Source organism: Bombus huntii, chromosome 10 (assembly GCF_024542735.1).
Source record: "Bombus huntii isolate Logan2020A chromosome 10, iyBomHunt1.1, whole genome shotgun sequence".
NCBI lineage: Eukaryota > Metazoa > Arthropoda > Insecta > Hymenoptera > Apidae > Bombus > Bombus huntii.
The window spans coordinates 6,535,520-6,551,131 of record NC_066247.1 but is presented as its reverse complement, the minus strand read 5'-3'; the positions used below and the strand labels follow the sequence as shown (position 1 = coordinate 6,551,131).

General features: G+C 36.7%; 1 protein-coding gene across 6 annotated transcripts in view; it reads right to left on the bottom strand.

Annotated features, from left to right (window-relative positions):
- Positions 1-15,612, bottom strand: part of LOC126870214 (poly(rC)-binding protein 3) — a 184,999-nt gene that overhangs the window by 51,000 nt on the left and 118,387 nt on the right. For all 6 annotated transcript variants that reach the window (XM_050627721.1, XM_050627716.1, XM_050627720.1 and 3 more), the window contains 2 exons: positions 6,886-6,942; positions 1,191-1,574 (listed from right to left, as the gene is read on the bottom strand). In XM_050627721.1, the coding sequence (XP_050483678.1) occupies positions 1,191-1,574; positions 6,886-6,942 (441 nt within the window). The remainder of the gene's footprint in view (positions 1-1,190; positions 1,575-6,885; positions 6,943-15,612) is intronic.

The following is a 15,612-nucleotide window of genomic DNA, read 5'->3' as shown; positions in this document are numbered from 1 at the left end:
GGTAGATATTACACGCTTCAATCTCGCGGGTTCTCTCACTGGTTGAAAATCGCCGATCTAACCGACCGTTCCGTGGAACTAGCTCCAGGAATTCGTGGCAAATGACTTCGCGAACATTAAACTCCGGGATACAGGAGCGAACCTTAAGCGGAGGCTACAGTATATAGACACGAGAAGATGGCTAGCTAGTGGCATCAACACTTTAACGTTCTTCCTTCGTGGAAATTTACAATTTATCGCTCGAATAATATCATCGTTGATTTTTATCTTTCCCTTTTCTTTGGACTCATAAATCGTTTAGCAAAATCGTCCTTGTACAGTAACTGGATACATGAATCTTGTAAATCGAGGGCACAAGGCCAAGGGAAATACGTATTGCTTTCTACTACATTCATTATCGCACACTGCTGTACGGAGTGTGTCATGAAATATGTGGTATCGATATGACAAATATCTGCCACATACTTTATGGCACCTCATAGAATTAAAACACACGTTCACTTTTATGATCGCATTGTGTTTCATGTGAGAGATAATCAATCGGATTCGTGTTTCTTAGCCGAGCCATTTTCTCATCTCTGCACAGTACAGAGGCTGTTCTAGCCTCTCGCAGATTCTGCATTATTATAGCGCAACTGTGTATAGAGAACTACGAGTAGAGACGTCACCCTGCTTGTTGGTTTCAAGTGGTAGATTGACTGCGAATGTTTAAGCATTCAGGAGAAACTTAGTAGCAGAAGCAGCGGAATGATCGAAACGAGCAATTCTCAACTTCCACGATATTCTTAGAAGTTCAGAATTTTACAATTTCTGTAAATTTCTTTCCTGAAATATCAATCACGTATCTGACTATCGTGAAACTCATCAGCTTAAAGAAAGATCGAGCTACTACGATTAATGGAAATGGGAAAATTCGATAGGTGACATTGATCTGGTATTCGAACCTCGAGGAGGCGACGTAAAAAGTGCAGCAGATTAATTTAACTTCTGAGAGGCTCGATCGATGGTATGACAAGAATAGATGATATTGGCCAAACTCGAACCTCCAGGAAGCAATATTTCACGCGTAACGACCTAATGATAAAACAGATCTTTATTGCATCCATTAAACTTTAAATTAGCATAAACATTCGCAGCCTAGAGATAAGTAATATGGCAGGCCTTGGTCTCTAGAATACCTAAGTACGTACCTCTAGCATAACACAACAGATGTGATATATGCACTGTGTAATGGCCTCGCTGGTACCGGATATGGTGACTGCGCGTTCTGTCGAATTAGGCAGCATGTCAGAAGCGACCTGGATCGAGGCACCGGTCACCTCGCGGATCTCCTTGATCTTAGAGCCACCTTTGCCGATCAGAGAGCCGCACTGCGATGCTGGGACGATCAACCTGAGAGTGATGGGTGGCCTGGGTACACCGCCGCTTCCCTGGATGTCGTGGAACTGGGAACACCATTCCTCGAATTTTTTGCAGATCAGCGTGAACGCTTTGAAGATTGAGTTCGTCGGTCCGGTCACTGTCACTATTCGCTCCGGGCATGAACCGTCGGAGATGTTGATCTTCGCGCCGGACTGTGAAACAGCAAGTTCGATTAGTTCTTTTTCTTTCTAATTAAAGGAAAACAGTTCTTTTTATCAAAGGATAGTTATAACGGTTTGAATTTTCCTTATTTTAAAGCGGTTTAGAGTTTCAGGTTCTTCATTTTAGCGTAGCGTACATAGCGGTGCTATGTATATGTTCGATAAACGTAATTACGTATAATTATTCTCACGTCATTTCGTACAAATCGTTTCATTCACGAATGGGACATAAATACATTTTATGGAATCTTGGTAAAAAGACACACGAAATATATCTGATTCGTGGTCGTACAGGTTTTATTGGAAAATTAAATTAAATTTCATCGACGTACCGTATGAAGCAATTTTATCGAAAAATGTTATTGAACATCTTTTTACTGGGTTGGATGTGTAGAATATATGCGCTTGTACATCTTTCGATAAGTCGTTTACGTTCTGTGAGAAGTCTATTCTCTTTCATTTAATTCTTTGTTAAAGCTTCTTCTCAATTGTTCGTTTGAAACAATCATTGAATTATCTTAAATATTATTCATGTATCTACTTTACGTTATTCATCCTACATTATACTATACGCTTCGCATAACTTTCAGTTTATGTATCATCTACATTCGCATTATCAGAACTATTCATTCTATCATTTAATACCTCGCATCAATCTCTTTTATACGTCTCGTTCGAATTATAAAGTCAAATAAACGTTTGAAACGTTGGCTTCGACAGTTTACGCTGTTTGCTTTTTCCAGCTGCACATACATTATTTATAATTTCACAGTGGCGTGTCGTTCGCAACGTCATTATCCTGCACGATAACCAGCAATCGCGACGATGACGGTAGCTGGGGCTTGTCGCATTTTTCAGCGACTGATATAGAACGATTCTCTGCCGTTCCTGGACGTTCAAGCGATTAAATAGCGGACAATGGGCGTTGAATTAAACTATTGAATGCCGTGTCATTGTTCGAAACCGTATTACGCTACCTGCGAAGAAACTGAATGAAACACACGGAGCTTTTCTAAAACGTGGAGCAGGAGGCCCGATTAAATCCTATTGTTCTCGTTTAAACACGAAATTGTTTCTCGTTTGTCTACGAAGCGCAGGAAATAATATATGTGTATTCGAAATAATTTTCTTCCAGTGTATAACTGTAAATTATTTTAATTGCCCGTAATTTCCTTCTTTACAGGCGGAAACGAATTATTTCAAAAGTTTTCAAACCTACGTGTTTCCACCGTTTCTGTACTTTACGCACGTGGGCGAGAAATATATCTTATCGCTCAAAGCGACTGGGAGATGTAATAAATAACTAGAACGACTGTTAGTGTCGCGCTTCAGCATAATTTTAAATAATTTTCTTTCTTCAAATTGTTTAAAAAAAATTTGCTTTTTTGTTTGCTGAATTATGCGCATGCAAGAGGAAGATAGAGAAGTCGTACGATAACTTCACACTTTATATTTTACTTGCATATAAGATTGAAAAAACATATCGAATCTTTTACAATGATGATCGCAAAACATCAGTTTTTCAGCCTCCGTAACTCGCACAGCTGAATAATAAATCGTACTGCGGCTGTACGATAGTCAGAGATAAATTTTATATCATTTGGAGAAGAACGCGACAACGATACCTTGTTAGGAAAAATTGAGTATTAACGATGCTTTTCTAGATTCATAGGGGTTCTGTTTTTTTCATATTTCCCTTCTAAACTTCGTTAAATGGAACGTACAATTTTCTTTTTATTTACCGTCCACCATAGTCTCTTTAAGCGAATACAACAACCTGTGAATGTAGGTCGTTGGAAGCTATTTTAAATCTCTTTGTTACACCACCCTAGCGTTGTCGTACCATCTGATCAATTCGACGTGTTGGTTAGCGAATTAGGCGTGCATCGATTATACGCTGCTCGTAAACCGGAAAAAATAGAATCATTACCTAGGGATCTGCACGGGAGCGCGTATAATTTCGACATCGATGTTTCTTCTCAAGCAGTATACGAGTAAAATATACAATGAAAAAAGTAACAAACATCTTCTAAATTCCATCAAATAAATTCTTCGCGAGAATTCGACGAAACAGAGAGAAAGGGAGAAACGTACCTCGAGTGAAATTCTAAAAATTAAATTCTTACGAATACAAAAATACCACCGTGTTAAGATACACTGTTCGCACGATGATTAATTAATTTACTGCAATCTTGAACAAATTACAATGGTCTTTTACCCGTATAATATTTATTGTACCTTTAACGAGATAGGAAATGTTGCAGATCTTTTCTCAACGGTGGTGACAACGTACAATCGAACAGCTTTATCGAATTTTTAGATATTTTATGATCCATAAGCGAGTTACGGTATCAATAAAGTGTGAGAACGATCTATACTTAACGCGTTCCTTCGCCAGGCGTGCCATGCTCCGTTAAACTTCGTGTATCGCACCTAATGCATACATATATCGTAGAATCAGGTTATTATAATACACGATTACCGTAGCGTAAAACAGTTACCAGAAGTTCTGATATTACAATTTGTTTGTTGGTATAATAATTTGCATGGATATTTAAAATAACAGACCGTGACAATCATGTTACTGTTATATTTTATAAAAGTCAAGAATACTGAAAGATACTGGAGGAAAAAGAAGATCGTAAAATTTGATTGTTGTTTCCTTTAAAACGTGCACGCGTATCACACAATTTTAAATAAAATATATCTTTTTTATTTTTTTTAATATTTTTAAATGTTTTTTTTATTTTTCAGATTTGAAAAGATATTCCACAATAATAAATTGTTAATTAATAATTAATTGTAATAATAGTTGAATTGTTATAAAATAAAAATACGAAAATGGTTTATTAAAAAAATTATTTAGAATGTAAAACTTTAAAGTATTCTATACATAACCGAGGTTGGTCAGGACAATTTGGACAATAAGTTGTTGTTTTCTTCAAATTCTTTCGTGCCTTTGTTTCGACCCATTCGACGTTTTTTATTTGCATAACATAATTTGCATGCGCGTCTAATGCTTCTTCCGGAATCATTTTTCCGAACGACGATATTATGCTGACTCCGTCGAAGACAAGGATTTTTTGTATTTTCAGACAACCTTAATAATTTTGCAACTAATAATTGTCTAAATATTCTAATATCTATATTTTTTCTTGTTGCAATTTTGTAAACCGTCAAAGCGTTTACAACAGAAATTCCCAGAAAGAATTGAATGTCAAGTTTTCTGTACCATTTGATTCCTTTTCTAATTGTCATTTTCTTTTTTTATTATTTTATTTTCCAGATTTTTAAATATTTTTCAATAGAATATTTACTCCTCCTATCCTAATTTATCTCTAATTAATCTACAGAAACGAAGCAATTTATTTTCAGTTTCCTTTCGTTTCAAATTTTTGTCATCTAAAAAGTTCGCCGTGTGTGTCTGACTTTGCACGAATGGAAAAATTTCATCGAAATAAACCGCAAGCGTATACGGATATTTTTACGGAGTAAAAGTTATATCGCAAAAATAGATTAAAACGTGATCGCTGGCGAATCAAATTACAAGCTTCCAGGGAGAAAACTCCTCTTGAAAAAGGGAAATCGTTGAGGCGTATTATTGAAATCGAATAAAGGAAATGGCAGCCTATAAACACAGTAACGAAACGTAACTTTGGCTATAGTTTCTTGTTGCCACGGCTAACAAATCGCCACGTCGAATTCACGACGTAAACTAATTGCAACTGACCCCAACTTGCCCAGCCTGCAGTTTTTGGATACATATATCAAAACTGGAGTAACAAGGATGACTTTTAGCCTGGATCACTAAAACCTGCATTGCACGCGAATTCAAACTTCGAAACAGAAAGTGAGCAACGTTCCTAACAGATAACTACCGTCACGTTGCACTTTTCCTTGGCGTAAGATTACAGTCAGTGTGTACATAGTGATTAAGTGTTTGGTTGGACAAAAGAAAATTATTCGAATGTTATCGACTACGACGATGTTATACAAAAAGGACATTAATCGTCGGACGACGAACGCTGTCAATTTTTAGTCATGCAGATAATTTACGTTCAGTGGTTGTTGAAGACACGCTGACTCATAAAAGTAGTTGAACACTTATTTCTATGCAAATTTTCATGGACACGATTAAAGTGATACAAGTTAGGAATTCGTTTTATTCGTTAAAAGATTATAACCAGTTATTCTTCATACATTATACGCTAGGTATATCGTATACTTCTGTGTATTCTACACATACCGTGCTTTTTCGGTATCTTTAAATTTTGCATAAATGCATAGAAACACGCAGACTCTTTGTGTCACGCTGTAAGCGTTAGGCGAAACATTTTGCAACTTGTACTATTTTTATCGCGAAAATAGATTTATTTATAATTTCTCTGGCGTTTCATTGTAAATTACGAAAATTTATAACGTACGATAATAGTATGAAACGCGAGAAGGATTACGGTAAAAATGTAATAATGTACCATTAATATGTGTCGCGAAACAACATTTATACGCTCGATAATCAACGCGTTAGCGTATTAATCAAAGCGCAAGCAGAAATTGAATAGTTCTTGAATAGCGTCCAAAACGTTCGGATCGTAAATATTAACGTGAATCATAAGTTGTTTGTCCACCGGTTTACGCGAAAACTTTGTTTATTTCATAAAAATTTGCCCAGCAAATATATACATACATATCCTACTTCTCGAAATGTTGGCCAGCGTGTCTCCAATTTAAATGCAACGTACGTTAAATGAAAGTTTACCTATTGGTTACGAACGAAGTACCATTTACAAGTTGACGGTAATGGTCGTATTATAAATGCAAGACTATTGAAATGTAAATAGAAATGTATAAATGAGGAATAATCACTCGTTTGGACTATGGACCTATTTGAAGTAAAAAGATTCTTTTTACAAAATTCTTTTTAAAAAATTTATGCTTTTTAGAATATTTGCCATTGTCACTGTATCATCTTTAACGAATATATCGTATTCTCTTATTACAACTAAGTTAATGGCAATGCATTATTACTAAATTTCTTTTCAAATAATTTCTCAGGATCACTTTCAATTTTCTTTCCTTACGTATGGTCCGAACTAAAATTATTTTGCTACTAATTATTAAAGTAGATTATATAACGCAGTTTTCCTCGGAGTCAGAAATTCATCGCGATAGCAGTTTTTTGATCCAGGTGATGACAAATTAAACAGAAAAAGTGATAATTAGGGAAATTAATAAATCGCTCGGTGAATGATAAAAATTTCACTAAGCTATAGGAAGATATAAAATGCGATAGATTAATTACCTCTTCGCGGAACCTCTTGACGATCTCTCCTTTCTTCCCAATGATGCTTCCAACCTCCTGTAACAAACAGAATGCAAAACACCGTTAGAATCGATTCCAACGCAAACTGCGAGCTTTACGACGGTTAAACGCGACGCGTTCGAACCATAAAGTTCCAAGTGCGTACTCGATCCCTACGTTTCCCGAGTTACTGTGTTTCCAGGAATTGCTCGTAAATAGCAGCCAGTCTCTAGCCACCAACTCGTCGTTTTATCCTGTGTGATTTTTTTTTTTTTTTTTTTTTTTTTTTAGATTACACGAGCTTTCATGTTCAACGTCAAAGATAGATTCTGCAAATACGTTGATATTTCTTACCTATCGATTCGCTACTAAATTCCGTACACTTTTACAGCGAAACTGTTTAAAACCGGATATTACGAATGTACGCGAGTTTATTTGTACGGCAGACGTCTTTCTTTTTCCCTCGTATTTGATAAACAGGTTCTTGAGAAATCGATTTTTCTACGAAGCTATTATAGAAATAGAAAAAACTGTTAAGGACGACGACGCATATATTTGAATATCTTCAAACTTCTGAACTTTGATACGAATTTCTCGGCTGATCTAGTACGAAAGAGGCGAAAGAGACTATTCAATGTTTGTAGATTAAATCTGAATTCAGCGGGTCCGGTTACTATAATGGATAATGTTATCGATCGATTATCGTTACCATAATCAGTCGGTGGCGAAATCTCTTCGTTTAAAATTGGCTAAAAAATACTTTCTCATAATCAAGTTCTCTATTCATAATCGAATCGCCGTATTATAATCAAACTTCCGCTACTGATATCGATTTTCATAACTAGACTCGAGGACAAACGACAGTAGTTCTTGGAAAATTCGCATCGAATGCAGCTTTTCTTCGAAATTTACCTTTAACCGAACCATGTGTTTTATCTGTTGCATATTACACACAGAGCAAGAAACTTCGAGAAGCATTATGAGCATGAAGCATGTAATATATTCAGAAGCTAATAAACGCAAACAGACGACAGACAATGCTCGATAAGTTTCTCAAATAAATTCCACGTTGTTTTAAAGAACAGTCGTTCGTAATAAGCGTGACGTTGTATCAAGTGTTTGTGATAAATATAAATTTTACAAATGTCATAATCGATCGCGATAAACCCAGTTCAATATTGAACGTTTTTTTATCGTCTGTGTAATTGTTATCAGCTGATTATTCTTATCGAAAACTGCAAGTTCCAAAGTGACCATAATAAGCGGATTGCGCTGTGCATTTAAGGCCGCGAAGTTCTCTTTAAAATAAATAAATAAAGCGACAATTAAATGAAAATTCTAATTGAAATCATAGGTTTCGATCGTTTCCATATTTCCTAGAAATTACAAGTTTTAATAGCGAAACATTGAACGATAACGAAGAAACGAAACTTCGCAGTTGTTCGATCAATTTGATTCCTCGTTTTACCAAGATTCCACATCGTCGTAATATGCAGTTAGGCTATTCTTCGTGGCCATACAAACGAGCAGCGTTAATGAAATAAAATTCTGACGATAAACAGCTCGCATAAAAATCACGTTTATCTTTATCAGAAGAAAAAAGAATCTCAAGGATAGCGGTATCGTTCCATCCTGCAGTCGCAGCGGTAAGTTTCCTTCATGGACGTTACACCGAAAATAAAGCAACGATGCAACAACGTACCATTGAAATTTCGTCTCTTGTCTGACGAAAACGATCACTCGAACGCGGATGTTATTGAGCGTGCGAGCGATATCTCGGCTTCGTTTCCACGCGATACGCGTGCTCCTGACACTTGTAATCACTCGCCAGCGCCCAATTACTCGATTAATACATGCGGCATGCATCTATATAATAATTAATTCGGCGCGCGTTCAATCGCAAGTGATCCTCGCCACACGTCCCAATGTCGTTTCGCACGGTCAGACGATTTTTGCCAACGGCGTTGAATAATCGTCCGTGTATTATGAAATTTTCGTTATTTCAGCTCATTCGTGATTTATGAAATTATCATTCTTCCCCATTGAAATTCTATGATTTCTAGCTTATTTCATTTATTATTCACTTAATACTGGATTTTCCAGTGTAGGATTCATTAGATTTAATTTAATTTTTTCGGAATTTTTAATTTAATTTTTTTTTAGAATTAATTTAATTTTCCATAGCGGAACATGATTTTCTTATCGGGTTTGATAGAAATTATGTACGTATATATGTATATAAAGCTATTTTTACGCGAGCTGATAGAACCTAGATTTTCCTAAGTTGATATCTTATACAGACACTTAACTTTATTAAATTTGTTAGCGTAATACGCTGCTCTTTCAGCTTTAAGATATACTTAGATTCTATTTTTTATAGTACAGTAAAATTCTCCTCTAAAATTTGATGGACAGCGTGTACCTTTTTTAAAGTCACTTTACAATAACTAATAGAATTTATGCTACTCTTTAAGCGAACCGTTTCATCTCACATTTTTTCATCTTGCGAGATACATGAAAATATTTCAAGTTCCTCGTTCTTACTTTCAAGGAAAAGTCGTATTACACGAAGTGTTACGAGTCTAATTACAATGTCTGAAAATTGTAAGTTGAAACGAGGGAAAATCGAAATTTGCTTTAGTCTCCTTCGATCTGGAAATATTAGATAAGACAATAAAATTCGATTGAATTTAAAGGTGTCGTGCAAATGTAAGAAATAGCAGATTTATAAATGCAGCCAATAGCAACGTTAAATGTTAGTATATGGAACTGCGATAAAAGTGTTCGATCGCTGGAATCTATTATGGTTCACGTGGATTTATAGAATCGTGTAAAGAGCGAGTACAATGTACACAGCGTGTTGAAACGTCAAGATAATTAGATTCAACTAGGTTGCCAGACAAGTGAATTATTATACAGTGCAAGGCGTTAGTCAATATACTTGTTATTCCAACATGCCTCTTCATTTCTTTCTTTCTTTTTTTCTTTTTTCTTTTGAAGTCTTTCGACAGAATAACTTAAATGGAAGCAGATGCAAAAACGTAGTTACGTGGCAAAGGAACGAAGCCTAACGTACGAGAAAGCGTACACGGTATGTTACGGACGATGTGAACTGAATTTACGATGCTTGAGACTCTTTCACGTGGCTGTCAGTATAATGTCACAGCGAATAACTTTTATTGCGACAATTTTACCAACTACGATATTTAAGTTACTCGTTCTTTTTTTTTATTGACGTTCTAATTTGGAATCTTTTTTCATATGGGAAATAAAAAGTTAAACATTTTTGTACAGAAAAGAGAAATATATTTGATGTCGTTTATTTCAATGAACGTTTTGTCTAAGGATAAAATTTCTAGGCATTTTCTTTACGATTTTACAATTGTTATAAAGCATCAGATTATTGAAAGTTTTATAAAAGTCAACAATTTTGTTCTATTCCGTTCGATAGTTGAACTACAATTTTATCGTAAAAATCGATCAATTACAGTTTAAACAGAGGATAAAAGAAATGAAAAAAAAAAAAACTTTTTCATAAAAATTCGTACGAATATACGATATTCATCAAATTCCATCAAATTTGATAAATCCATGCAGTTTCACTACCATAAAACTATGATTTTGTTCTACAAGTTTATCTACAACGTTCAAAAATTCAGTCATTTTTCCATAGTATTTTTCCCTACTACGTTACGAAGATCTTCAACTTCGAATCTTAAAATAAAACTTGCACAATACATGTAAATCAAGAAAACGATCAAGAAACTCTTCGATAATACTCAAAGACGAAAAATCTCCTAGAATCTTATCAAAATATGAAGTTTCTTTGCACGATTCTAACCAGTGATTTCATTACAGGAATCTTCCAGTTTGTTCGAATAAAATCTCCTAATCCTAAACCTTCCACAACTTACGCAAACCAAAAGAACATTCTATCCCTTTCCAACAGTATAATACACCACAATATACTATACTCAAACACCAAAGATTTCCTAGAATTCTAAGCATTTCATTCCAATTTCGTTAGAAAGATTTTCCAGTTACTTCGAATGAAGTTTCCTAATGCTAAAAGCCACCCCAACTTACGTAAACTAAACAGATAAAAGAAAAAGACATTCCATGATTTTCCAATAATACACGTACTCTCATATCAAAGTATTAGGTTGTCCGAGAAGTTTCTTTCGTTTCATAATGATGACGTGATAATAGATGAACGACAATTTCCGTTTTATATTATTCTATTGAATTAGGTCTGATCCATTTCGTTCTATTTCTATTATTATATTCGTGCATAATTCAATAAACTAATATAAAAGAAAAAACATTTTCTATTATTTCCTTGTAAAACGAAAGAAACATTTCGGACAACCTGATACAAAAATCGCTGAAAATCGTCTAATCGAGTATTCAAAGGTCTGACCGATAATCAACCTAATTTCATCGTACGGATCGTCCAATTCTCGAGAACATTCTCCTCAACTATTCCAACGTACATATGTACAAAGTTACAGTCGCGCTGCCTCTCACGTTCAGCTCAGTCTCGAGCGATTTGCGCTCTAGCACGCGACAAACACACGTACATACGTACGCAAACAGTCGGCCACTCGGAACCTATAATTAGTTGCGCGTTCGTGGTCGATGTCCAGCCAGATCTCGTGTCTTCGTTGACACGCTCTGACCCCACGATAATGTCACCGCTTAGGCTTCTGGGTGAAGCAGGTATGCGCCAGTGTGCGCTACCTCTAAACTTAGATGACGGCTAGAGAGCACAGAGGGAAGGAAGAACGGCCGAGATGCCAGGCGTCTCGTTCCACAGGAGACGATGCCACGAACGCTGCGCGTATCGTGCTAAATTCTTGATTTCTCGGGCGACAGCCCATCGAAGAAAGCGGATCCTATGCTCTCTTGCGACGCGACATCGTCTCTTTGAATCGCGTGCACGCGTTCCGCGGATATTCTAGCCATTTTCTCGTCTATTTTCGGGGAAACGGAATGGAGGCGAAGGAAACCGGGCTTGATCCAACCATTTCGAATTTAATTTGTCGAGAAGCTTTCGACGTTTGCTGGTCGAGTTTGTTCGAAGCTCGCTCGATGGACGATAAACGTGAAATCGGTAAAAGGCAGTCGAGTCTCTCGAGAGAAGCACGGTTTTTGGTTGTTCGATTCCTTTTCGGATATTCCGACAGCTTTGGGTTTTTAGGGTAATAGTCGAAACACCTAGAGTTTGGAAGCGTGAAATTGCTGGATTTTCCAGTCTTCGAAGAAACGTTGTAGTTGTTCAATTTATTTTCGGGACTCGGAGAGTTTGCCTAGAATTGCACGCGTGAAATTGGTGGATTTCTGAGCCTTTGAAGAATTTATTTTTGCCACTGTGACAGTTGCGAGTGATCCGAGTAGTCAACTATGGCCTAGAACTGCAAGCGTGAAATTGGTGGACGTTTCAGACTTCCAGGATCATCCCATGTCTTTGGTCCGAAATTTATTTTTGCCACTTTCGAGTCGCGAGTTTTTAAGGCAACCACCTATTGCCTAAATTTATATCCGAGAAACCGCTGCAGTCTCGAGTTTTTCGGGATTACGAGCTTTTGGGAGCTTTGCGAGCTCTGAGTTTTCAGAGCCGCCAACCGTGGCCTAGAATCGTAAGCGGAAAATTGATGAACTTGTCAGCCTCTGAATATTTAAGACGGTCATCGTGGATTTGTTGAATTTTCATTTTTAAATATTAATTTTCTGCCACGTCAATTTTTTCGCGATCCGCGCGGAAACAGGCAGGACTTTTCGATTTCGCAATTTAATCGAGTTAATTCCGCTTGTATAAATAAATCGTTAAGGAGTCAGGAACAGGTGATGGGCCGGTAAACGTGACATTTTTCAAAGAGCGACAGTTTTTCCAACGTAATTGCGTCGGTCTCGATGTTGCAGTTAATTAAAAGGTTTTAACGCGGCCTCGCCGCGAAACTAATTACGCTAAATCCCGCGCGGACAAACCGACGAATTATCTTTCTGAAAACGGAAAATTAACGCGCGACGTTCCAGCGAATCAATGGCAACCTAATTGTCAGTTTGCGAAGGTAAAGTGACCTTTGTTAATTATGTTGCAGGAGATGCTTTTGCAAAGTGCAAAGGTTAGTTTCACGTGAACCGACCGTTTTAATCATTTAATCATTCTTCTCTCAAGACCAGAGACTAGATTTCTTCTTTCAAATTACTTTTACGTAGAAATTTGACTTGTAAATAGCGTTTAAAACGAGCTCGGCTAACTTATTTCCGATGTCCTCAAGCATATAGCGCAGAGATCTCATAAAGGATATATCCTAACAAACACGAAGATGGTAGCCCATTGGGGGTAGCCACCTACATGATAATCAAACAGCTAAAAAAATTCTACCAAATGTCCAAATTGTGAATGTGAAATATTAAATAAAAAAAAAATATATATATATATAAAGCGAAGAGTATAACTGGACTCATATAAGAGAAATAACGTGTAAACCTGAACGAAGATTTTTCTTAAATTTCATTAGAAACTTTTCATTAGAAACTTTATTTCGATCGTTGTTTTTCTCTGTGTTTCCATTTATGGAGAAGATCAGTGTGTATGCCTTCTGGAAAATTCATATGTTTGTTCGTATTTTACTACTTTATATTTCAATTATAAATTATACAAATTAGAATTATATTCCAATAACATATGAATAGAAAATTGTATTATTTGTTTAAAGTGTACGGCGTATAGAGACCATTGGTAGAAACAGATCATCCATAGTCACGTTTGAGGTATCAGGCTCTTTTTTCCTGGCAACTTTTGTCCAATCGACGTGTTAAAATTATTACGAAGTTCGGAAATAAGTTAAAAAATACACGTTCACTGTGAAACTAAACGTTTCACAAGATATGCCTTCTTCTAATATAAATCTTTTCTTTATAAAAGTTATAAGATCTTCTGACTAGCTGAGCAGCAAATTAGACTGAATTCATTATCGATTTTTTATCAAGATACATCAAGATACGTAGGATCTTTTATTCGAATAATGAAGAGTAACGATAAGAAAGAGCAAGATCATCGTAATAAATGGGATTGCACCGTGTATTTTCGTCTTAGAAACTGCTTACTTTCAGTTTCGGTTCTACTTTCATTCCACCAAAGGAAGCAAACGAAATTGTATAGAAAAAAGTCTCGCTAACATTCCCAACCGCATTCCTTGTCCGACTCGGAACAAAATCGACGAGTCAGCCAAACACGCTAAACTGCTCGAAAAACCACCATTAGCGGCGTTATTAGACCAGTCTGAAACGCAGCGTGTACACTTAATTGCCCACTTTGCATCAGCTTCTTTGTACCATTTCTGGAACCATCCTAAAGCACTCAAAGGACTCTGGTCCCTTTATAGCTCATTTCCACGAGCGTGAAGCTTCCTACACGCGTTGCAACTAAATCACGTGGCGATGCATGAGATCTAGATTTTACGACTGTTTGCGGAATGTCACAAGTATAGTTTATGACAGCGCTGATGACATCGTGGTCATCTTAGCGAGAATAGATTTCAGACTATTTAAATTTTCCATCAGAATATTAGATATTATCCATCCTATGTCGCGTTTTCAATTATTTATGGGTATTGTTTCTAACGATTCTGCTTCGATATTTTACTTTATGAAAAGAATTCGCCAAAGATTTGTAAAAGCTTCTTTGTAATTTGTAAAAGAAGCGAACACAGTTTCTCAAAACTCTTGCGTCCGCATCAAAGGAAAATTTTACATTTCAAACAATTAAATGCCAATTCTCTGGAAGGACTTTCATTATAAATTTTCCAAATTCAATCCAATATATTCGTAAAAAAAGTCTCAAGCATAACTTCTCGAATATTCTACGCTGCTAATAATAAATCTCAGTTCTATCAAAAACACCATAAAAACACGACAGTCGTTCCAGCAGTAGCTTTAAAACCTACAGTCCCTTTAATTTCCGGAAGAATTAACAAACTCGCAAAGAACGTCTACGTGCAAAAAGAGCCTAACGTCGACGATTCCTTTGTTCCACGTCGGCCTATCCGCTTCTCCATTGCGTCTCGCGAAATAGTCGACGTCCGCTGCGTAGGAAGGAACACACGGAAAAACAAAAGAAAAATGAAGGAGGGATCCGAGAAGGCGCCAAGCTTCGTAAATCATCGCCAACCCTCCCCTCAGTCGCTACCAGGGAGCTGGACAACGCGTCATCGTCGACGAATCTCCTTAGAAGCAAATATAGCTGGAACAAGAAGACATCGACGAGACGAGGCTGGCGCACGGCCAATTAGAGAGGTCACTACCGTACGCTGTTCCAATCGGTCGCATGATTCTCGCCAGATCCTTTACGAAAGGGTTCCAGTTTCTAAGGGTTCTGGAAGAGGAACAGGATGATCGAGCATCTGGGATGAGCCACATCGTGTTTCATACTCGTGCGGAAAAAATTACTTCGTCTTGGAATTATTAGACAAACGAACGTGTACGACATACCGACACAACGATTGGACAGTTGCTGGCCAACTTCCAGAATCTTTCGCTGCAGGATGTGCAAGAATGCTGGATTAGTTTGCTGCATGTATTTGGCATTGGAATATAGCGAGTTTTGTCAATCTTTAGTATTAGAAAACATTAGGTAGATAGTAATTATGACAGAGAGAGAGAGAGACGCTATTTCTAGTGATAGAACAGAGGTGGTTTTCCTTTTTTTTTTCTTTTTAGAAT